At 32.6% G+C, this 25,330-nt stretch overlaps 3 protein-coding genes across 14 annotated transcripts; 2 read left to right on the forward strand and 1 right to left on the reverse strand.

Annotated features, from left to right (window-relative positions):
* Positions 1-4,489: 4,489 nt before the first annotated feature.
* On the forward strand, positions 4,490-8,624 carry LOC115710084 (glycerol-3-phosphate dehydrogenase [NAD(+)] GPDHC1, cytosolic). Its single transcript, XM_030638408.2, has 6 exons — positions 4,490-4,777; positions 5,178-5,865; positions 6,989-7,210; positions 7,315-7,562; positions 7,781-7,920; positions 8,199-8,624. Exons 2-6 carry the CDS (start codon positions 5,196-5,198, stop codon positions 8,320-8,322), a joined length of 1,404 nt encoding a protein of 467 aa, XP_030494268.2. The 5' UTR covers positions 4,490-4,777; positions 5,178-5,195; the 3' UTR covers positions 8,323-8,624.
* Positions 8,625-9,317: 693 nt separating this feature from the next.
* Positions 9,318-12,412, forward strand: LOC115710123 (uncharacterized). 2 transcript variants are annotated; one of them, XM_030638462.2, is made up of 5 exons: positions 9,318-9,499; positions 10,551-10,593; positions 10,682-10,773; positions 10,875-10,975; positions 12,160-12,412. In XM_030638462.2, the coding sequence occupies exons 1-5, from the start codon at positions 9,425-9,427 to the stop codon at positions 12,191-12,193; spliced, it is 345 nt and encodes a 114-aa protein (XP_030494322.1). In that variant the 5' UTR covers positions 9,318-9,424; the 3' UTR covers positions 12,194-12,412. The 2 variants fall into 2 exon arrangements, with proteins under 2 accessions (XP_030494322.1, XP_030494324.1); XM_030638464.2 differs by having other exon boundaries at positions 9,322-9,499; positions 12,190-12,412.
* A 5,924-nt stretch (positions 12,413-18,336) lies between these two features.
* On the reverse strand, positions 18,337-24,098 carry LOC115710073 (uncharacterized). Of its 11 annotated transcripts, none has more exons than XM_030638394.2 (8): positions 23,781-24,098; positions 23,018-23,071; positions 22,860-22,928; positions 22,450-22,772; positions 21,743-21,907; positions 21,058-21,264; positions 20,263-20,352; positions 18,337-19,828 (listed from the first exon to the last, which is right to left on the reverse strand). In XM_030638394.2, exons 2-8 carry the CDS (start codon positions 23,052-23,054, stop codon positions 18,770-18,772), a joined length of 1,950 nt encoding a protein of 649 aa, XP_030494254.2. In that variant the 5' UTR covers positions 23,055-23,071; positions 23,781-24,098; the 3' UTR covers positions 18,337-18,769. The 11 variants fall into 11 exon arrangements, with proteins under 11 accessions (XP_030494254.2, XP_060967511.1, XP_030494255.2 ...); XM_061111528.1 differs by having other exon boundaries at positions 21,743-21,910; positions 22,860-22,922; positions 23,781-24,080; XM_030638395.2 differs by having other exon boundaries at positions 21,743-21,913; positions 22,860-22,922; positions 23,781-24,080.
* Positions 24,099-25,330: the final 1,232 nt, after the last annotated feature.

The following is a 25,330-nucleotide window of genomic DNA, read 5'->3' on the forward strand; positions in this document are numbered from 1 at the left end:
TGTCATATCAATATTAGCACAATTTAATATTGAATTCTATTTATTTTACTTTAATAATAACCATAAAAAATTACTAACTAGTTATAGGGACATCATTTCGGGGTATTGCTATTAAAAATACAATTACTTTTTTATTTGTCATCCTTGTTTATTTATATTTTTCTTATGTCCCCACACTTTTAATAATATTAAATATTATCAAAAATAAAATTTAGTCTTTTTAAAAATCTTGCTAAAATATTACAAAAACACTAGAAATATGTAAAATAAATAAGTTTAGTAAGGGCATAGAGTATCATTCCCATTCATCTCTTTGTTGTTTCCTTTCCCATATAGGCTGAGAATCCCCAAAGGCTTGTCCATATTTGCCATTTCTTGCCAATTTCTCAACAAAAATTTTAATCACCTAAATTAAAAAAAATCACATCATTAAATACAAATTACTGCTCTCCGAAAAAAAAATCGAGAAAAAATATATATATTTTAATTAGAATAATTAGCTTTTTTAGTCCCTGTACTTATGACACTATATTATGATGCCCCTTAATTTATAAGTGTAGTTAAAAATACCCCCTAAAATATATCAGTTGGAATAGTATAATCCTTCTATCTAATTTTGTTAAAATTGACTAAAGTTGACTGTTAAATTAATAATGTAGCATTATACATAGATAGTAGTTGAAAAATTATATACCATTAGGAAAATAAAGTACAAGTCATAAAAATTACAATCACAGGAAAAAAAAAATGAAAAATAACATCCCAAAAAATAGAATATCATTACCTTAATTTTCCAAAAATCTCATGTTCTTTCTAGTGATATCCATCTCTTCAAATACTGTAGAATCCTAATTTTACACCTTTTTCTAATTTGAACTGCTAAAAAACGATTGGAATTATTTTAATAAAATTATTTTTATTAAATTTTTTTAAAAGGTTATGAAATCATTTTTTAATCATCTTTCATTGTCAGTTATTATGCCACCTCATAGTCAATTTTCCCTCTAAAAAGAGATGAAATTACTACTCTATCCTTTGTTATAATACCACATCATCAATACAAACAGTATTTTTAAACAAAATAAACAGAAGGACTAAATGTATGCATATAAAATTATACAAGGACTATTTATAACAAGCTGAATAGATTAAAGGGCATAATAGTATAGTGTCATAAGTACAAGGGGTAAAAAAGATAATTATTCTTTTAATTAATTAGAACATATTTGTAATGAAATGAGACACATTAAGTACTTTATGTGTATATATATATTAAAGGATCATATTTTAAATTATATTTAATACTATAAAAATATAAATTTATATTAATTTTCTAACATTTTATATTATTTAAAATATAATAATTAATGCTACAACTATGAAATAGGTATTTTTAAAAATAGAGAAATACTAAAATGTACTAGTGATATTTAGCACTCTTTTACGTGTTAATATCGTTATTGGTCTAACTAAGTGTCGATTTTTATATAGTTTAATGTAATAACTTTTAGAGAATATCGTTAGCTAATTGTAAGGTGACACATTTAAAAGATGTTAAGCACTACTGAGACTTAATAATAATGTTCTTAAGAATATTATATAATTGTGATTATAGATATAATTTAATAATTTTACATTTTTCCTTGTAAAGGAGTACCAAGTTCGCTTATTCTTTTTGATAAAAAGATTGGTGATTAGGCTTCTACAATTAATGACATGGCCCAATAAATTACCAATTAAAGACTAATTGTGTCACACTGTATACATTTGCTTTAAATATCTTAGGATGATATTTTACTACTTTTATAAATATATCATTTTCAACTATATGACAAAAAAAAAACAATAATTGGTAATGACATATTGCTATGGCTAATAAACCTAGCCAACCCAGTAATTGTAACTTATAATAACTACTAGAATAAAAACAAAATCATGCACTACAAAAAAGTTACTAGTGATAATTTTTTAATCATAACATAAATTTTTTGTAACTAAATGTGATTTTTTAGTTACAACAAAAAATTATTTATGACTAAAACATACCATTTAGGTACAAGTTGTAATTAATTTTATTTTAGTCAAAACGAGTACATTAATTAAACTATTTTGAATTTGTGCCAAATTTAATACCCAAAAAAAAAAATTGCTATATTTAATTTACTATTTATAATTATACTTTAATATATAAGATGTAGAATAAGTTAAAAAATAATTAATAATATTAATAGTCATTTAATATTTTATTGAGAATACATACAAATTATTAATTTTAATTTTTTTAATATTTAAATAATAATAGTATCGTAAATGGAGAATATTAAGTTTAATAAAAGTTAATGAAACGTAATAATTAGTAGTGCTGTAATAAATTAAAAAGTATTATTTATTATTGACCAAATTTACTACAATGCTATATGATATGCTAAATTTAGCACAACTATTTTAGCATACTTTTTTAGAACACCAATAATAATATTTCTTAAGTGTGCTAAAATATAAGAATACACTATATTTTTAGTGCCCTATTAGAAATGTTCTTAAGACTGTAATATAAAATGTGATATTTTGATATAATAATTGTATATCTATAAAAATATACATTTTTAAATTTGAAGATTTCTTGATTTGAAGTCTACCAAGTATTATAGAGATATTTTAAGTTAAACCAATATCCTATCTTTCTCTTAGTACAAAAGTATGGGTCTGGTAGGTTTTGTGAAATACAAGTTTAAGTGAACTGTCAATTATTGAATATCAACAATAAATTTTGTAATGAGATCATTTAATATGCATGGGCCATCCCTATCTCATCTCCATTGGATCCGTATATGTATATGTAGATATACAATATAATTAATATATTGTATGCATTGTAACAAATTACTATTATTTAGAATTAGAAAAGGAAAATTTAATTATTCATACTTAAATTGTGGCCAAAATTAATATCTAAAAAATAGGCACAAAGTTATTTGTCAACATTGTTGAGTTCCTGAGATCTCGTTTTGATACTTTTAAGGTTTTTGAACTTAAGGATGAGATTTCTTATTCTGTTTTTGACCATTTCAAATTCATTAGTTGATCAAATTTGACATTTGAACAATCGAAAGCAGCGCACCAGATTGATTGACAACCTGGGCGATGTGCCTTATTTCTAGGAGTTCGGGTTTGTAGTTTTCTCCCTAAATTTACTTAAATCTTTATTATTTTATATGATGAAAAAAATACCCAAAATACTTTTTCGAGAACTTGATTGGAAATAGCCTAGGCTGACATATGCCAACCTGGGCGTTGGGCCCAGTGTCAGGTGTTAACCTAAGTGCTGGGTCCCAGTTATGACCCTTTAGAAGTTCTGTTTGGTCTCCAGAAATAATTAATCTTAATATTTTATGAAAAACGCAAAAGATGCTCGAAAGAATTCTCAAAAAACATCATCGGAATCGGCTCAGGTTGACAAAATATCAACCTGGGCACTGGGCCTTGCTTTTGGAACCCACAAAGTGATGTTTCTTCCCTGAAAGTACTTATTTCCCCATTTTTTATGAAGACAAAGAAGATAAAAAACTTGAATCGTCGATCTGATACATGAAAGGCACTCAGATTGACAAATTGTCAACCTGCATGTTGGGGTGCCCGGGCACCGGGTGCTAAAAAATAAACTTACTTTGAATCTAATTCCGATGCCTCAAATTTTTCTATGGTATGTTTAGCTGATGTCCTAAAGTAAAGTTTAATCCATTTTCACTAAGACGGTCTCAAAAATTGAAACTCTAGTTGGGAATGTCAACTTAGGCGATGGGTGAAAAACACTAGGTGCCCAGATTGACTTTTGGGTTGCAGGTTCGTGTAATTTCAACTCATGGGCTTGTATTTGATTGGTCTATGTATTTATGGTACAAAATACTGAAAAATAGTGGACAGGATTCAAGTTATTAAAGTCATTAATAAAAATAGAAGGAGATAATAAAACTGTAGTTTCAATTGGAAGATTGATACTATATCGAAGAGTTCAATTTAATGATTTGTTTTGCCCTTAAAAAGATTCATCACCTATCATTTTAATTTGTGAAAGAGCATAAAATATTGAGTATTGCTATTAGATATTGGTGTTAACACCACCATGACACGAGGTGCTCCTTTGTATATAGTTAATGATATTTCATAATAATTATTAAATTAAAATATATATAATCAAATATTTAATTACGTTAATAACAATACAATATTTTGTGATAATGTTAGACATCGCTACTACTTTTAACATTTCTCGATAATATTAAGGGTAAAGGAGAGCATTGATAATAAGCACTAATATTACTCACACTATCCTTCTAAAGAGCATTGATAAAACTCGTAATTAATTACATCAATAACGATATGAAACCGAACAATAACAGCTAGAGTGATCCACCATTAATGATCGTTGGGGAAGTTGGCATCATCCAAAAATCTTTAAATGCATTATATAGCCTTTCAACTGTAACCCATCAATACCTATTATTATTCTTCTTCTTCTTCCTTACTAGCTACATTTCATTTCCCTTTTTTTAAATAAAAAACAAATAAATAAAAATATTAATTTTTGCTGAGCTTCAAATGACTTTTTCGGTGCCTCTTTAAATTTTGGTCACAAAATCACAATGCATTGCTCTTAATTTTAACAAGCTGTTATTAGCTTTTGGTGGTTAGGAAAATGGGATTGTACAATTTCTCAATTTAAAAAGCAAATGGCTTTGAAGTTTTCATATTCATACACAAAAAAAGAAACAAAGAGGTTAGTATTTTATTTTAATTTTATTTTCTTATTTGTATTTCTATTTTCTTAGTTCACTGAATGATTTTGTAGCTGTACTAATTGAGTAGATGAACAACCTTTGACGGAGAAACCAAAGTAGAAATCTTTATGAATAAGTTTTGTAGTTAAAATTTATGACCCTTTTTAGACTCATTCAAGTCTAGAAAAATCCTAGTGAGAAAAAGACATGGGTTAGCTTTAGATTTGGTAAAGAAATCCACCAATAAGATTTTACTCTTGTTTTATGTTAAAGTTTTGATTTTTATTTTGTTTTAGTGTCACCCATATAAATTTGAGAAGTGGGGTTTTCTCAGAATTTGTTCTACTCCAAAAAAAAGGCTTAAATTTGTTGATTTTATTAAGGGTTTTGTTTCTTCAGGTTTTGATCTTGATAAAGATGGTGGGAAGTGTTGAAACAAGGAAAAGTTATGTTTACTCAAATGGGGTTTCTATTCAGAAGAATCAGAACATTTGTAATTTGGAAGAGAAACTTGATGAACTAAGAACCATTTTAAACAAGGCTGATGGTGATCCCATTAGGATTGTTGGTGTTGGGGCTGGGGCTTGGGGGAGTGTTTTTGCTGCTTTGATGCAAGATAGCTATGGTCAATTTCGGGATAAGGTTCAGATTAGGATATGGAGAAGAGCAGGGAGAGCTGTTGATAGAGCAACAGCTGAACACCTTTTCGAGGTGATCAACTCGAGGGAAGATGTTCTTAGGAGGTTAATTCGTCGTTGTGCTTACCTAAAATACGTCGAGGCTAGGCTCGGGGATCGAACTCTTTATGCAGATGAGATTTTGAAAGATGGATTTTGCTTGAACATGATTGAAACACCACTTTGTCCTTTGAAAGTTGTGACTAACTTGCAGGAGGCTGTTTGGGATGCTGACATTGTTGTGAATGGCTTGCCTTCAACCGAAACGAAGGAAGTTTTTGAAGAGATTAGTAAGTATTGGAAGGAGAGGATTACAGTTCCTATCATTATCTCTTTGGCTAAAGGGATTGAAGCTAAAGTTGAACCTGTTCCACATCTAATAACTCCCACGCAAATGATTAAATGCGCAAGTAAGAGTTCTTGTTCTTTCTTATTATAGTTTATAGCTCATTGTTCTCTTTGTTGTTCTTGGATTTTACTTGGTTGATTATGAAAACAGATAAGAACTTCAGGTTTTTGCTAGGACTAACACAAAAGATTGAAGATGATCTATTGAATTCGGTTATATCCAACTAACATGTTTATGACACTAACATGTAAGCATTGATATATTTGATCCATGAAAGAGTTTTTTGTTATGACATTGCTGAGAAATTTGTTAATGTTGTTTAACTATATAGAATTCAAAATCAGCTTGCTTGTGTCTAAAGTCAATGCTAGTGAAAATTTAGTTGTTAAACGTGCAAGTTCGTTCTTTCTTATTATAGTTTTATAGCTCATTGTTCTCTTTGTTGTTCTTGGATTTTGCTAGGACTAACACAAAAGATGGAAGATGCTTTACCGAATTCGGTTATATCCAATCCAACTGTATTAGATAAATTCAAGAGCTACTGATCTTATATACAAATTTCAGCATATATATATTCAGAATAAATATGATTTTTCCCACTTAACTATGATCCTTATAGAGTTTTGCCTCTTTCTTTTTTGTTACAAAAGTTCCCTCAAACTATAAAAAGCATTGTAAATATCTCCCTTCAGTCACATCCCGCTCATTTTTCGAAACGATTTACATATTTGGCCATGAGTCACAAATATAGTTGCAGTACTAGAGTTTATTTAACAACTTTAAGCTACCCGAGATCTAATTTATTAGCATTAAACATACAAACATTAGCTTGAAGAATGCATATATATTCCCATAAGCCATCTTGATCTTGTTTAACTATATAGAATTCAAAATCAGCTTTACTTCAAAAGTTTCTTGTGCCTAAAGTCAATGCTTATGAAAATTTAGTTGTTTTTGTTATGACATTGATGAGAAATTGTTAATCTTGATGTTGTTTAACTATACAGAATTCAAAACCAGCTTTGTTTCAAAAGTTGCTTGCGTCTAAAGTCAATGCTAGTGAAAATTTTAGTTGCTTATTCGCGGTTGTCTAGATCTTTCCTTTAGCTATTTCGTCTGCTATGCCACTTCGGAAACCATGTCCCTTTGTTTTATTTCTAAGCATTAGATTTCTAAATTGGCAGCTGGAGTACCTATAGAGAACATTCTATATCTAGGAGGACCGAACATTGCATCAGAAATCTACAACAAAGAATATGCTAATGCTCGAATATGTGGATCCGAAAAGTGGAGAAAACCTCTGGCGAAATTCCTAAGACAACCTCATTTTATTGTTTGGGACAACAGTGATCTTGTCACACATGAGGTGATGGGTGGCTTGAAAAATGTCTATGCCATTGGAGCAGGTTCGGTTACATGAAAGTACTTTCGAATTTCAATAGTGATTGTATTGAACTCAGCTGTGAAAGTTACATGCATTAAGTTCTCTATCTTTTTTCTTTGATCTCAGGAATGGTAGCAGCCCTCACAAAGGAGAGTGCTACCAGCAAATCGGTATATTTTGCTCATTGTACTTCGGAGATGATTTTTATTACTCATTTGTTGGCGGAAGAACCCGAGAAACTTGCAGGGCCTTTGCTTGCTGACACTTATGTTACCTTACTAAAAGGTCGTAACGCTTGGTATGGACAAATGATTGCCAAGGGCGAACTAAGCCGAGATATGGGCGACAGTATCAGTGGAAAAGGAATGATTCAGGTATATTCACTCACTACATTCTTTAGAAACTGTTAAAACTTGTTGCTCAATTCGAAATAGCAAAACATTTTGGGACAAACGACGAAAGTACCAATACGATTTTGTCAAACTATATCAGCTTCTCAGGTTGTAAGCCACATAGTGTTTGTTTTTGGTTCAGTCACTTGTCACTTTTATTGTTCGAAAACTTGTACCAAATTCGGTATCTTTATTTGCAGGGGGTCTCTGCAGTGGGAGCTTTTTATGAACTTCTTAGTCAATCGAGCCTGAACATGTTGCATCCCGAAGAGAAGAAGCATGTTGCTCCTGTAGAGCTATGCCCCATTTTGAAGATGCTTTACAGAATTTTGATAACAGGGTAACTTCTTCTACAAGCTATGATTTTACTTGACCTTAGCTTCTTACCTAATTTAGATAATCATATTATGCACCAATGTAATATTTCATGTAACCTACAAAGTTGTTTGGCTCCTTTTCGACTGTGATCATAAATCTTAAGAGGGTCAGTTCTGGGCTATGACGGGCTAGGCTTGCGCGCAAGGTTCACTCAGCCTAGGGCCCCCCGGAAAAAAACTTAAACCTAAATTTTTGTGATTGATTTTCAATTTTTTTTTTCTTTTTTGTTTTGATTTACAGTGAACAATCGCCGCAAGCCATTCTTGAAGCCTTAAGAGATGAAACCTTGAACGATCCGAGGGAACGAATTGAGATTGCACAAAGCCATGTGTTCTACAGGCCATCACTTCTTGGACAACCTTGACTAGTTTTAGTAACATATATTTATTTTTATTATATTTATATATAAAGCTATATAGAAGTATGTATACTTAAATTAAATGATTGAAGAGAAATGTAGGGGTTTCCTCAAGTCAAGTGTAGTGTGTACTTTCAATAATTTGAAATATAAGTTGATGAGATTGATCTCCAATTGAAATGAACTTTCATGCTAGTTCTGGTCATTAATGTTGGGATTGGGAACAATTGAGTTCAAGAATTATGTAACTATAGTTGTGAACTTCCCAAAACAAGGTTTGACTAATTGTGATGTTCATTGATTGAAAATCATTGTTTTGATGCATAATTTATCTTATTTTTATCTTAATATTATTTCATTGTTTTCTTCTTGAGTTTCCCAAAACAAGGTTGACAGAATTTAATAAAGAATTGTTAAAACGCATATTTTTAGTGTCAAATTGTTATTGAGGTCTAATAGTTTTTAAAAAATATCGTTAACCAATTGTTATGTGTCATTTACAAAATGTATTAGACACTACTGGTACCATATAATAATTTTCAATTTAATATTATTTCACTTGTTAAGTTTTTTATTTCCATCCAAAAACAAGGTCTTTGGGAATATAATTATATTGAATGCAAAGTATGATGACTCCTTTTTTTTGTTTGGTAAATACTATGTATGAGATTGTTACTTTGTTAATTCTTTCTCAATAGTCAACACTTTCCTCAACAAGAAAATTTTGATAAGAATGAATGTGTTGAGAAAGAATTAACAAAGTGACAGATGTTACTTTCTACAATTTAAATAAATAAATAAATAAGATATTTTTTTAGACCACAAAATATATGGACAACTGAGCATATACATATATTTCATTTAAAAAAATCCAATTATTTTTGTGAGTTAATTAACCAAAACGACGAGCATTAATCAGAAGTTAACATGTCGTTCGTGTTAAACGACATGAAAATATAAAAAACGACAAAAAAATACGTGTTTAGGAGGCTAATGACCTTACCTTTTCCAAAGCTCTCGTTTTTAATTCAAAGAATCAAAAAACCAAAGTTTTCTCCTCCAATCTGCAACTCCCAAAACCCAGGAAACTTACAGTGAGTTTCCAACAATGGCGGATTCTGAGAAGCAAACTGGTCTTGGAGATTCCTTGAAACCCTTCTTCCATAGAGCCTCCGAAGCCGAGGTTCGAGTTTTCTTTTCCTTCAATTTTTATTTGTTCATTAGTCCAATTCAAATAAAGTATCAATTTTTTGTTCATTCAATGGATTAATTGCTGTAATCTTTACTGATGTTATATCTTTTAATTTTCAATGGCTTTTTGTGTAAAAATGAATTCTTTTATACACCATGCTTTTCTCACTTTGACTCAAAATATCAACATTAATTTTTTATAACCTTATACATATACTGATAAATATATATTTTCTACAGTGTTTAATGTACTGTGATATTTCTAGCCAAAATATTATAATTATGCCATATTTTCAGAAAATATATTCTTATTATAATTATGCCATATTTTCAGAAAATATATTCTTATTTTCAGAAAATAACCATTGCAATTGCAATTGCAGTTCAGTTCAGTTGCTCAAACATATCTTATTTTGTCACTTAGTTTTGTTTATGAATTTAAGTTTTATTGGCTGTTTCAGCATATGGATATAAGATGTTGATTTGAGTTTGGTATGGCCAACAAAAATTATTCTTTGAATGTCCTGTTCTTATTGATTGATTAATATAACTATCTGTGGTGTTCTTTAAACATACTGATAAAAATTAGTAAGAGGGAAGACTTTTGATTTGAGAATGTTTTATGAAAATAGCCTTTATGAAAATAATTTTTCAAAAAAATTTATTAGCATAATAATCATATTTGGTCGAAAAGATTTACAGACTATTATAAACGCATAATGTAAATTCAATGCAGTATTTTGCAAATTTTACAATTTCAAGTTGTTTGGCCAAATTTAGAAGAGGGCTTTAGCAAATAATTTAAAAGAGAAACACTTCTTTGTCAAAATTTGTGTTTTCAAAAACATGGGCATTTTCTTTTCATCTTATATAATTGATCAGAAAATCTATCTATTTAAGTGTCTTAAAGGAACTGAATTTACACTGAGTGAGCATGACTCACTTTATATTGTGCTAATTTTTACTAATTCTTAACATTGTTATTTTGGTAAACTCCATGTTTCTTGAATCATTCTTAATTGTTAATGTTGGTATAATCAAAGGAACGATTGTCAAGACTTGAAGCTGCACTTGCCACTAAGAAAGGTAAGATCTTAAGGACTTGATTCTTTTCTGTATAACAAGTTAAGAAATAAGTTTGTACTTAATACTTATTGTAGCAAAATTGATTCAGATGCTGGAAATGAAGAACTTTTAAAGGTGATAAGTGAACTTCAGTCTAAGCTTGAATCTACAAATGCAGAACTAGTTTCAGAAAGCGAAAAGGTGTAGTGAAAAGTTTGTGTATTTCCATTTTGTTCTTTGCTTATTTCATTTTGGAGTGAAGATTAGAATGTTAAAATGATTCTGTCTCTGTTGTTTTTCAGGCTCGAAAACTTGCTGTTGAAAATGCTAAGCTCCAATATCGAATTCAACATCTTGTTTGGGCAGTTGAGAAGGTTGATCATCATGAATTGGAACAAACCAAGTGAGTTGTAGTGATTGTTAATGTTATGTTTTGCATCAAATTTATTGCAATTTGTTTGAAATAATAGACTTATAGGTTCCCAATGATTTATGGATATTGGATAATGTGGTTAACTTGATTAAAGTATTTGATCATGAAAAGGAAAAAAACTGGTAGACATATTATTCTCTCTCACAAATTTAATATTAACTTTGATTTAAGAGAAGGGAAATCTTTATATCAAACATAAAAAATATTGATTTCTGCTTGAGTAATTCAGTAGTCAATGAAGTTAGCATTTTCTAGGCCAAGCCAAGTTTTTTCTTTCTTTTTTAGCTTAGAAGTCTTTTTTGTGCTAAAATTAAGTTCTTATTTGACTAGCCAAGAGTAGGATGGAAATTGAGTAGCTAATGAGCGGGGAATGCACCCCCAACCCCATCCCCATTCCCGCTCCCATCCCAGCCCCTTGCCCTGCTTCCACCGGGTTCAGAGTAGGAAAATTCCCATTGGGTATGAAAACCCATTGGGTACCCATGAAGATTAAAAAAATGATAATAATAAAATAATGTAATGTATGTAATTTAAAATGAAAATAAATAGTTTTTCAATTTTAAATAAATATTATGTCTAACCGATATTATTTATATTTCATATTTTATAAATTGTCAAAAACAAATAAATCAGAAACATAACTAACCACATATATTGATGCTAAGTTTGTAAAGTAATAAGTTAATAACAACTTAAAAGAAGATATGAAAAATTAAAATTGATATGTAAAACACAATATTAAAAAGTATTTATTATAATAATAATAAGAAAGATCAATAATCAACATTGTAGTCAATAACTTTAATATAACTTTAATATGAAAACTATATATTGGGATCAGATATGGGATAAGTAGTGTTAATGCCCTGACTTGCTCCGAACCTGTTTTGGGTATACAAAATTGTCTCCCACCCCGTCCCATAACCTATCAAAGCGGATATTTCCCGTCTCATTCAGGATGGGTATCCATGGGTACCCAACCGCATGGGTCAAATTTCTATCACTAGCCAAGGGTAGTAGTATTAGTATAGTTGTATTAGAGGTGGTTTTCTTTTAATTAAGTAATGTTTTAAAACTATTATGGGGTAACTTTAGTACAAAAAGTGGATTGCTTTGGCTGCTATATGACAAAAGCTAATAACTATTTTAAACAGTTTTTTTTTTATCAATTATTTTGGTCTCAGGTGATGTGTGGTCATGGCAGAGGGGAAATTATTTGAGATATTGGCTGGAAGTGGAAATACTTGATGGTTCAACCAACTTTGCTGCATCAATTGTTGCACATATTTTATCTCTATTATTAGGTCATTGTGATTTTAACATACATTTTGCACAGTTTCAATTCAACTATGAGTTTTGAATACACACAAAAATGGAAATGGTACAGTCGATATTTATTACAAGTGTAAGGAAACGTGAGAGAGATGAATGAATTGGGATGAGTGAAATGAAATGAAAAGGCTCACCTCACAAGTGAAGCTAGCCACTGTATTTATATTATGAATCAATAACAGAGTTTGTTACAGAGTAAAGAAAAGTTAGTTACAATTGTTTGAAAACAGAAAAACCAGAAGAAGAATTTAACTAACAGCTGCTAACTAACTTTTTATTCTATCACCCCCCCTCAAGTTACACTTGGGCATCCAAGTGTTAACTTGTCCCTCAAATAATCAAATTGAGTATGAGGCAGAGGTTTAGTGAGAATGTCCGCTATTTGATAGTGAGAATCCACATAACGAACATCTAGCTGATTGGCCAAAACTTTGTCACGAACGAAGTGCAAATCGATCTCTATGTGTTTCGTTCGAGCGTGATACACCGGATTGGAAGCTAGAGATCCTGCCCCTAGATTATCACACCAAAGTATGGGACTGTGAGGGAGAGTAATATTGAGTTCTGTTAAGAGTGACTGGATCCATGTTATTTCAGCAGTGGCAAGAGCTAAAGCTCGATACTCGGACTCTGTGCTTGAGCGAGCTACAACACTTTGCTTCTTTGAGCACCAACTAATGAGATTTTTACCAAGAAAAACACAGTAGCCAGATGTTGATTTGCGATCATCATAGTTGCCAGCCCAATCGGCATCCGTGTATCCTTGAAGATCCATATAAGAAGCTGGAGAAAAAGTGAGACCAAGGTTGATGGTGCCAGCAAGATATCGCAAGATTCTCTTGCAGGCCCCCCAATGAGTTGTAGTGGGACTCTTGAGGAATTGGCTTAATTTATTTACAGCAAAAGAGATGTCGGGGCGAGTCATTGTTAGATACTGTAGAGCGCCAATGATGCTACGATATTGTTGAACATCTTGGAGAGGCTGACCCGAATTGATAGACAATTTAGTTGTGGCACACATGGGAGTTGACTGAGGTTTTGATTCCAGCATATTTGTCTTGTGTAATAGATCCCGTATGTACTTTTGCTGAGTGAGATAGTAGTTACTGCCACTTCGATATGCTTCGAAACCCAGAAAGTAGTTCACAGTACCCAACTTTTTGAGATCAAACTTGGCATGTAAGTTGTTGATTAGGCATTGAACTTGATGCAAACTCGAGCCTGTGATGAGTATATCATCAACATAAACTAACAGGAGTAGAAGTTGATCATTTTTGTTGCTGTAAAATAGGCTAGTATCGGCCTTGGAGTTGAGAAAACCCATCTGTAGCAAATAACGTTTCAACTGATCAAACCAAGCCCGGGGGGCTTGTTTTAGGCCATAGATAGCCTTATTTAATTTGCACACATAGTCAGGATGTTCTTTGTCAATGAAGCCTTGAGGTTGTGTCATATATACATCTTCACTAAGCTCACCATTCAAGAACGCATTGTTTATGTCCACTTGTTGAATGTCCCAGCAGTTTGTGGCAGCAAGAGTGAAAAGAATTCGTATGGTACAAGGCTTTACCACGGGGCTGTATGTTTCAAAAAAATCTATTCCATGAGTTTGTTGAAATCCTCTTGCTACTAATCTTGCCTTGAGTTTGTTGACCGAGCCATCGGGGTTGTATTTAATTCGAAACAGCCATTTGTTGGTAACTATGGTCATGTCCGAGTTGGGGGGAACCAATTTCCATGTCTTTTTGTTCTTGAGGGCTGTGAATTCATGATTCATAGCTTTGTTCCATTGAGGGTCTGCGAGAGCTTGTTTAGCATTAGATGGCTCAATAAGAGTTCTTATATCTGTAAGATACACTTTTGGTTTAAATATGCCTTTCTTGGATCTTGTAACCATAGGGTGAGTGTTTGTGTTTGGGACACTAGGAGGGGGTTGATTTGTGTGGACAGAACTCGATCTTGTTGAATCTGTGGGGCAAGGAACTCGGTTTAGGCTTGGTGAGACAGCATCTGGTTGTAAGGGATCGGGGAAAGGGATGGGAGATGACTGGTTTGACTGGACAGGTGTGGGTGAGATATACTCGGGCTGTGAGGGGAGAGTTGAGGTATTTTGTAGTGGTACTTGGAAGTCATTTGGGTTTATGACTACTGTTGGGGATGTGGGAGTGGATGTGTGAGTAGGAAATAGTTGTTTGTATGGGAATTCAGATTCATTAAAGTGCACACTTCTTGCCACATAAATTCTACCACTAGGGTGTAGACATCTATACCCTTTTTGATTCATATTATATCCTATGAACAAGCATTTGGAGGATCTAAAGGACACTTTATGAGCTTGATAGGGTCTTAAGAGAGGAAAACAAGAGCATCCAAAGATCTTGACAAGGTTATAATCAGGGGCATGTTTGTACAATTTTTCATAGGGTGTAAGGTAGTTGTTAACAGGAGTGGGTAGTCTATTTATGAGATAAGCTGCTGAAACATAAGCTTCCCACCAGAAGCTTAAAGGCATTTCAGCTTGGGCCAAGAGAGTCAATCCTACATCCACAACATGCCTATGTTTGCGTTGAACCCGTCCTTGTTGTTGATGGGTGTGGGGACATGAATTTCTAAGAACAATACCTTGGGCAAGGAATTGTTCTTTGAGAGGAGAGAACTCATTTCCTAAATCTGATTGTACACTCTTTATTTTTAACTGAAATTGTCTCTCAACAAAAGCATTGAACTGGTTAAATAAAGAGGATGCCTCAGATTTAGATTTCATGGGGAAAATCCACACAAACTTGCTAAAATCATCAACAAAACTTATATAGTATTTATATCCTTCCATAGAAGGGTAAAAGGAAGGACCCCAAACATCTATATGCACAAGTTGGAAAGGAACAGTAGTTTTATTTATTGTAGGTTTGAAACTAAATTGGTGCATTTTGCCAATTTGGCATGCATCACAGAAAGTAACATTGTTACATTTGAGATTTGGATTAATATGAGACAACACTTTAGCTAATATTGGCTTGGAAGGATGTCCCAACCTACAATGCCAAGTGGACACAATTTTGGACTTATCTAGGACCGGATTACTGGATGTAGTACAGTTAAAAGCTGAGGGTTTGTTGTTGGTGTGCACAGCAGCAGACTGAGGCAAACTTGAAGTGTGGACATGGTTTCTTGAGGGCTGGACTTGTAGCTTGTATAAGCCTTCATTGAGAGTACCCTTTAGAAGTACTTGCCTCGTTTTCTTGTCCTTGATAAGACAACAAACATCATTAAATTCAAGGATGACATTATTATCTTTAGTGAATTGGGAAATGCTTAAAAGGTTCTTGGTGACATTAGGCACATGTAGGATATCTTTTAGAATAAGGTATTGATTTGGAAAGGAAGTAGGGACATGGTTAGATCCAATTTGAAGAATAGGCATAGAAGTACCATTACCTACAAGAACTTTGGATTTGCCTTTGTAATCCACAGGATTTTGCAGATGTTGATTTTCTGATGTCATGTGATTGGTGGCCCCAGTATCAAGAAACCAAGCCCCTGAGATATCACTGGAGATTGCAGTTTTTGCCAAATTTGCTTGAGGAGAATCAGTTGCAATTTCATTGTTGTTAGACTGATTTGAGGATGAAGGGCCATTAAAGGTAATGTCAAACCTATGATAGCATTTCTGGACAGTGTGTCCAGCTCTGCCACATAGTTGACACACAGGTTTGTTCCCCCTGCCACCACGATTGTTGGTGTAGCCACGACCCCCTCTATAGTTGCCTCTGTTACTGTTATATCCTCTACCATTATAACCTCCTCTGTTGGAGTTATTGTGGTTGGGAACGTGAGCAAGATTGGCCTGAACATTGACAAGAGTTTCTGTGGTGTGTTGATTAATTCGAAGCTCATGACTGTGCAACATGAATTGGATTTCAGGTAAACTTAGAGGCGTTTCTCGTGAAGTAAGATTTACTATTACTGCTTCATATTCTTGACCAAGACCCCCAAGGATGTAAAGAGCAAGATCATCATCTGATATGGGCTGTCCTGCTGCTGCAAGGGCATCTGCATAGCTCTTCATCTTGAGGATGTAATCTTCGATTGTTAAAGATCCTTTCTTGGTGGCCTGAAGCAATCCACGAACTTGAAGAACTCGAGCTCGAGATCTTGATGCAAACAGTCGTGAGAAGACACTCCAGATCTCAGATGAGGATTGGCAATTGATGATATGCCCCAACATAGATTCAGATACGAAATTCATCAGCCAATGCATTAAAAATTGGTCGAATCTAAGCCATTGAAGATATTCTGGGTTGGGAATGTTACCTTCAAGGGTTTGTGGTGGAGAGGGAATTGATCCGAGTATGTAGCCGTCAAGATTGAATGCCCTAACGGCTGCAAGAACAAGAGATCGCCAGAAAGTGTAGTTGTTTCTGTCTAGGCGAAGGTTGAGCGGAAGTAGATTGTTGTTTGGGAAAGCTGCTTGAGGAGCCTCTGGTGCAGCAAGGATCGGATGAGCAGCGTTCGGAGGAGCGGTGTCTCTGTCGACTTGTCCTCCATTGTTGGACGAGTGTGCTCCAGTCGACGCCATGGGAGCTCTGATACCATGTAAGGAAACGTGAGAGAGATGAATGAATTGGGATGAGTGAAATGAAATGAAAAGGCTCACCTCACAAGTGAAGCCAGCCACTGTATTTATATTATGAATCAATAACAGAGTTTGTTACAGAGTAAAGAAAAGTTAGTTACAACTGTTTGAAAACAGAAAAACCAGAAGAAGAATTTAACTAACAGCTGCTAACTAACTTTTTATTCTAACAAAGTGTTTATGAAAAATGAGTACAAGAGTCCATATATGTTACTGTATGCCACCATTTTATTTTACTAGATAGTAATCTGATTTAGACAAAAAATATATATATATATAATAATAATAAAAACTAGTTTGCTAATGTAAAAGCATTCACAATTTCATATCACAATGAGCTGGTATAATTGGATTTAAAAAATCCAAACAAATTATATGAAAAAATTTGACTTGAAAAAGTAATCTCTTCCCTTGTACTCAAAATAAATTGAAAAGTTTACAACATATAATATTAAAATAATATAAAAATATAGAAAAATTTATCTTAATACCACATAATGTTTATATCGTTACTTATATAATTAAGTGTTAAATTTTATATTTAATATAATAATTTTATAGAATATCACTAATTATTGGAGTGATATTAGACACCACTGATGCTAATCATTCGCAATGCCCCACTAATTAAAGCGTCACATTTACACTAAAAATCCCACTAACCCGACTTGAAACTCAAAAAAATGGATTTAAAAAATTATAGACTGATTCACTGGGCCAAATTCAAGTTTGATTACTTTAATACCCGAAAAAATCAGATTACACCCGAACTCACCCTAAATCCGATTATATATAATTTATTTATTTTCTCTCATTTTTTTATACATTTTTTAAAAAATAAACTTAAAAAAATACCTAATTCAAAACAATAATATTATAATATATCATTTTTATTTTCTTCAACTCCTTTTATTTTCTTTCTTTTCATTATTACTGTTTTTATTTTTATGAAAAAATGTATAAAAAAAAGGCCAGCCAATCCGAAACCCAATCAAAATCCACCCACACCCAAAACCCAAAAGCTCAGCAGTCACACAAACGGACGAGTTTGGTAAGCTAATTCTATACACTTCAAAAATCCGAAAAAAAAAACTTACACACCTACCACTGTCACTTCATAGTAGTACTAGACACTACTGATACCTTAAAACAACACTTTGAAATGTTTGGTATCATACGATTATTAGCACAAGTACATTCACTATAAAGTGCAAAATACCAATAGTGGTAATAAACCATATTGATGTACTTGCAAAGACAAAATACAAAGAATGAACAAATGCATGCACTATAAGCAAAACATGGGCGTGGAGAAAAATAAACTGTAATACGTGTTTACAATTTTCTATACTGAAGAAACAATTCATAAGGTCAAATCCTATGTATTCATCATATTGGATTCAAAATCCACCAAGTTCTATATACAAAAAGGTTAAATGCAATTTTCCCAACATTCTATGCCAGTTGAAATGGCCACAATTGCTCAAAAAAAAAAAATGAATAGCTTTGTGTGGTTCTTTCTTTGTCATCACTGCAATAAAGCCCCCTAGTACCATTATAAAAGCATTTCATGTAAAACTAAGACTAAATCTAAAAGCTAGCTTCTTTTCTATACTTGTTTCTTTTTCATATACTTGTTTCTTTCTCTCTCTTAGATTTCTGTGGGAGGTTAAAAGGAATGATGCTATGGACAGTGATAAAAGTTAAAAAGAGCGCCCTGGGACATGAGACACGGTCAAGGAGATCAACAGTAACCCGAAATAGTGAGATGAAAAACAAAACAACTGTACAAACTACCTTCAAAATTGACGCTCTTTTCGTTTGGCAGATATTCTTTCAACCAGCTCTGATTTCTTAAGCTTACTAAGTTTAGTGAGATCTAAAAATTTGGCGATGGTCTTCAGTTCCTGTATTTTCATACCGTCCAGTACACGTCTACCAGAAGACAACTCAGCCAAAAGGCTCAAAGCCATGGCATTGGGATCGTTGTCAACAGAACCGCTGTCACTTGCAGGCTTGTTTGAAACTGAACTACGTGGCAAATTTGAAGTCTTTTTACTCTCTTGTGACTGTGAAATTGGTAATATGATAGCTACAGAGGCGTTATGGTCTTTGGCGTAATTTTCGCGCTGACCCATCTTCTTTACCCGCTTACCACCCATTAGCTGCACTAATCTAACATTGTCGTCATCAGGCTCACATTTTCGTCTTTTAAGTGGAAATGCTTTCAAACTGCTGCTTTCTGTTGCGGAAGGGAATGCAGACATAGTTTCTCTGATGATTTGCGAATTTGATTGAAGTTTCCTCATTGCCGATTGACTTTGGTGTTTTCCACTCAAGTCTGAAACAGAGTTGTCAAATACAACAATAGCCTTCTGAGATTTTTCGATTTCTGTTTCTCCTACATTGTTCAGCTTGGTCATGATTGGATTTTTCACTGTAGAGCTATTTAAAGCCACAGCCAACTTTTCAGTGTTAGTCACAGGTAGTAGACTGTCTCTTCCGTTCACTACAATCCTTGACAGCAAATCCGAAGAAACATACTTGCTGGGTGGAATATTTATCCTTTCATTTCGAGCAAGTTTCGGGGAAAGCTCAGCAACCTTTTCCTCCATATCACAGTCGTCACTTTTTAATGTTCTTGGAGGGCTTAATACGAATTCAGCAGGAATAGTTATCCTTTCATTTCGAGCAAATTTTGTGGAAAGCTCGGCAACCTTTTCCCCCGTATCACAGTCGTCACTTTTTGATGTTCTTGGAGGGGTTGGTACGAATTCAGCAGGAATACATCTCATGCTGACAGCAGCTGATCTTATTATAGCATCTAGGCTTGTATACTCTACGATAGCATTTGAAAGCTGCTAGTTAAAAGAGAAACAGGGTTAGAGGCTGATTATAACTAGCTCGACTCAACTTGTGGGACTAGAATGAACCAACAGTTGCATATACAGCAGGCCTGATCCACCAACTTTGGTTCACCATGCAAATAGTTTCAAACACAAGTTATGTAAATTACGACACTATGGTATAAGTATGTGTAAATTCCATAGTAGTATGTTAGATTCTCTACCTCTTAAAGATTGCAAGACTCGTCAAGAGAACCAATAAAGAGATAGGCTGAGAAAATCTAAATGGAAGCAGGGGCAAAGCCACTCACAGTCAAGTGAGTGCAGCAGTTCCACCCCACCTTAAGTTTTTATTTTCTAAACTAACTATACTCAGACTGAATTTAAAATTTGTCCCACTTGAATATAATGGATATATTTAATAGTATATGTTTACTCCATCTTACATTAGTCTGTTTATAGGCTTGATTTCCTTCACACGATAAATCTTTTGTAGCAGTAGCAAGTTGCTCCATTGCTTCCATATTTTCATCAACCTTCAAAGCAGATAAACAAACTTTTCAGTATAGCAAAGAATAGGTCAAGTGATGACTGCTGAAATAGTAAAATATTATAGAAAAGACCTCGTGTCTAATCCCTTTTTTTACTTTGGTCTTATTGTCATTATATTAGATATTATACGAAATATTATATATGGGGAAGGGGAGAAGGATTGAACCCATAACTTCCTCTATGATAGCAGAGGTGTGGAACCAACTAGGCATGGTTGAACCACCTTAATATTAGAAAGGTTTGTTCCTGTCACTCATGGAATGTAACCTGTCTCTTTTTCAAAAAGTAGAGAGGTTTGTTTCAAATCTAACAGGCTTCAGTTATGATTAAAATCCATTCTTGTACTCAGCTTTTTATCATCTGATTGCATGCTAAAATAATGCTTGCGTGATAGAAATGTCTGCCCAAACATTTCACTCTGAAAGTAAACACAATTGCCAAAAAGACAAATTTGTTTGACTAACGTACTATTCATGCAGACGATCAAGGTAAGTAGACAAGAATGGTAATATGATTAATGCATTACATGAAATGAACTACAGACATCTCCTAGAAAAGCTCAAGTTCATGCCCTCAGCACAGCATGCAAAAAAGTGAAGGTTCAAAATTCAAACAAGGAAAACATTTCAAGCTTTCTAGAGTCATTTGAATAATCACGCAATCAAAATGCTTGTGAGGAAAGTAGCTACCTTAGGTATTTCTATGTTACAGCTCGTCTTCTCTTCATGCTTTAGTGTAATATTCTTATTCTCGCAGTTAAGCTCTTGTTCAGTGGCCTCCGAACACCTGGTGGTTCCATCTGAATCACTTATGACCAATTGTTTTTCCTCAACACAGGAGCCAGCTGCAAGTCTCAAACACTCTGGGCCATGAAATGTGGAATCGCCATTTGCAAGCTGTCCATTAGTAAACAGGAGTAAGCAAAGGCTAGTAATTAAGCCTGTTAAAATATTCACAACAACACCATCTGCAATATATTTGACAAATGATAACCATAAAATCACCTACATAAATCTCCACCCCATTTATACACAATACAGTGATAATCTATCTTAATAATTTTGTAGAACCATCTAAATTAAATTCCCACACATCATAAGTGTCTGATCTTCACCCCACCTTTAGAATGGTTAGATCCTTCAGTGTAGGTTTTGTTAAAGTTGACTTGCAATAATCAAAAAATACACTGTGACACATGCAACCCAAGCACTAAAAGAATAGATTGAGCCGAAACTAAAATGCATTAAACGTCGTTTAATATAATTGCTAGCCACAAAATAGCTTTGTCCATGACCTGTTTTAAAATAACAGCTAGAGTTCCTATTAGAATATCATTTACTAGTATAACTTAAAAGAGTGATGGGATAGAGATACCTCTAGTTTATTAGGAGAATTTGTTTTGCTCTCTTGAAAGTTTGTAGAAGGATTTGTCTCTTTGCATTTTTCTGCTGGAGTAGCAATTTCTCCAAATTCCTCCTTTACAAGGATCTCTGATGTTGATCCATCCAATTTTACGTCCGAGACAATGACTTGCTGAGGCTGCTTCTTATGGAAGGAAAAACATCAGGTATTGACAGATTGAGAATATTCAAAAATTTATATATATATGTATGTATGTATATATCAACATTGAGATTTGAACAGACAATGAATATAGAACCTTTAAGGTACAGAAAGCATAGGAAAAGTAATAAATGGTAATATTAACAAGCATATATTGTCTTCAAAAAATACGTGTGTGTGTGTGTGTTAGCTTTGTGAAAAATAAAACAAATAAACAAACAACAACAGCCCACAAAAACATATGGATATAACATAAAGCCAAATTAATAAAAATAATCACCAATATCTCCATGGGTGATCCATTTCCATTGGTATCATCATGGAGCCCAGATTCATACAACAAGTCCAAAAAATTCAAATGATACCAGAAAGTGAACCAAATAAACATAAGATTCATAAGACCATAAAAAGAAGATGACAGAAGAACAAAAAAAACACAAAGTCACAAACAGTGGAACAGAAGAATCACAAGCTATCATAAGGTGTATCTTTCTCTTGCAAGGTATTACGAGTCAAACCTGTTTATCATTCTCTGGCAAGTACTTTCTCATAAGATCTTGTATCTTCTCTGCAGGTTCTCTATGCAGTGACAATTGAACCTCAATATCATTCTCAGACTTGCTCTTCAAACTCTTTATTGCTATATCAAGACAACCTATCTTATCGTTCAAAGCATTGCAACATCTTTCAGGCCATTCTTCGTGTTCCGCAAAAGCTAATTCAGTTTGAAGAGACACCAAATCATTCTCAAGTTCATCAAGCTCAGCATCTGCCTTTCTTATCAGTATCCGTAACACTTGAATGCAAGATTTCTCATCCAAAGCACGTTCTTCAATTACATCTACAAATCCCAAGTGTAACAGCTGAACTACGCAAACAATACGTGTAAAATGAATTAAAACCAATAGAAAAACAGTTTCAAACATACCAGTCCCATAACCAAAATAGAAGTCACACTGCCATTCAGATTGCCTGCTGGCATTGTGCTCAACTGTTACTGAAAAGCAAGTGCACAATTAAGTCTGGAATGATATGTTCTTCAATTGTAAAAAAAATGAAGGAAGTAAATTAAGAAGTGGCAGAAACCTTGATCATGTGACCAATTCCATAAATCCCACTCCATGAAATAAAGAAGTTGACCTGGAAATGCAAATATAACAATACCATAACTACAACTGGATATACAACATAGAAAAAGATGAATACTTTAAACAACATTTCACTTCATTTAAGCCTTTTAAGGAAACATTTCAAGGGATATTAACATTAATCAGAGTACTGGACACAAGAACGCATTTTATAATCAGAGTACCAAATAGCTGGACACTACACACTGTGACCAATTGAAACAATGGACTATAAATTAAGGCTTAAATGCCCCACCACCAAAAAAAAAATACAGCTCTCAATCAATAACAACCAGGAATTCATTAAAGGCTAGTGCCACCAAAAATTACAATCCCTAAAAACAATAAAAAACAATGCCTCCTATCAAAATAGTGAAATACCATTCAACAACAATGAAAAAAAAAAGAAAGAAACCTTTCACAATGAAAGAGAAACCAAAATAAAAACCCAAATTCCATAAAAATATATACACTGATCATCAGTACGGCAGCATCAAGTAAAATAAAGCTCGAAAAAAACAGAATCAGTTAAAAAAAATCACAATCCATTATACAAATTCAACAACCAGACAAGTAAAATGAAAATGCAGTAATAGTAATAATATTATTCAATTCATAATCATAATAATGTAGCCAAGAAAGAAAGCGAGAGAGAAAATGGGAGAATCTGATTTTCCTGGCCACCAAACAACAGCACAGTAAAGTCAGACCAATCAATATACCTTAGACGAGACTATTCAATGGCAGTGGTGGCAACGAACGAGAGAGAAAAGAGAAAACGAAACTCGCCTCGTCTCCGAGTGTGAGAGTGATTACAACTATCCCAGTATCTCTGTGTCTAGGGTTTCGAGCACTGAAACAAGTTTAAGAGAGAGAAGAAGAAATTGTTAGAGAGAGAGAGAGAGAGAGAAGAGAGAGGCAGTGAGGGGTGAGACATCTCACTCTCTCTCCGGTAGTGACAGAGAGAAAGAGAAATAAAAGCCTGCGATTGAAAGCGACGAAGGCGCGTGCGGACAAACTGTCTTTCATTATATAAATTTTCAATAAATTTTGTCCGAAGTTTTTACATGGTTTTCTCTTTGAATTATTTTGATAAACAATTTTAAATATTTTTGTAATTTTTTTAATTTTATTTATAAAAAATATAGTCTTTTTATATTGTACCCTTGTTAATTTTTTATAATTTGCATGTTATTTTTTTTATTATTTAAATATTATTTTCATGTTATTTTATATAGTTTTCTTGTTATTTTTATGAAAAATCGTAAAAATAATAAAAAAAAAATTGTAAATGTAAAAATGTAATTTTTTACAAAAAATTGTGTCTCATGTAATTATCTCTTATTTTTTTTAATTAATTAAAATTTTTATCCTTTAACATACATTAAATTATGTGTTTTAATGTTTAAAATTTTTTAAAATTATTAAATTTAAGAATTTTTGTCTAATTTTATTTAATTTTACTAATATAGCGGTTGTATTTATACTAAATCATGCCCCTAAACTTTAATATCTACTAAATCATGTCTCATGATCTTTAACATGTAATAAATTATGTCCCTTAAATTTCCATCCATGTCAGATTTTCTTTGGTAAAATTGGATAAAAGTATTTAAATTTTAACAATTTCAATTGGTTAAGTAGAATTTTTTATGACCTGAAAAGTTCAAAAAACATAATTTAATACATGTCAAAGTTTAAGAGGTAGAAATTTAAATTAACTTAAATTATTTTAAGAATTTTTTTTTTCTCAAATAAAAATAATTGTAATATTGTCCTTTTGGTTGCATTTTGTCAAGTTTTACTAATAATTTTGTGATGTAATTTGTATTAGGAGAATTTGTACAAAAAGAAAATAATGGTATCTATAATACTCTAATGATAAAATTTAAGATTGTGTATCTGTAAATTTAGAGTTAAAATTTGAATACTTTATGTTATTATACTTGATCTTAACTAACTTAAATAAATTTTTGCCCTAAAATTTTGATATTTATATAATTGTGTCCCTATGCTTATAATATTGTCTTTTTGGTTGTATTTTGCCTATTTTTCTAAATAATTTCGTGATATAAGACTCATCTATAATTAATTTATTGTATTTTGAGAATTTATATAAGAAAATAATTTCATACATAATACTTTAATAATAACATTTTAAACTGTATATTTGTAATTTTAGAGTTAAAAATTTAAATATTTAAAATTATTATATTTAATTTTAACTAACTTAAATTAGTTAAGTAGATTAGATTCTGTAATTATATGCATA

Source organism: Cannabis sativa, chromosome 3, assembly GCF_029168945.1.
Source record: "Cannabis sativa cultivar Pink pepper isolate KNU-18-1 chromosome 3, ASM2916894v1, whole genome shotgun sequence".
Classification (NCBI taxonomy): Eukaryota; Viridiplantae; Streptophyta; class Magnoliopsida; order Rosales; family Cannabaceae; genus Cannabis; species Cannabis sativa.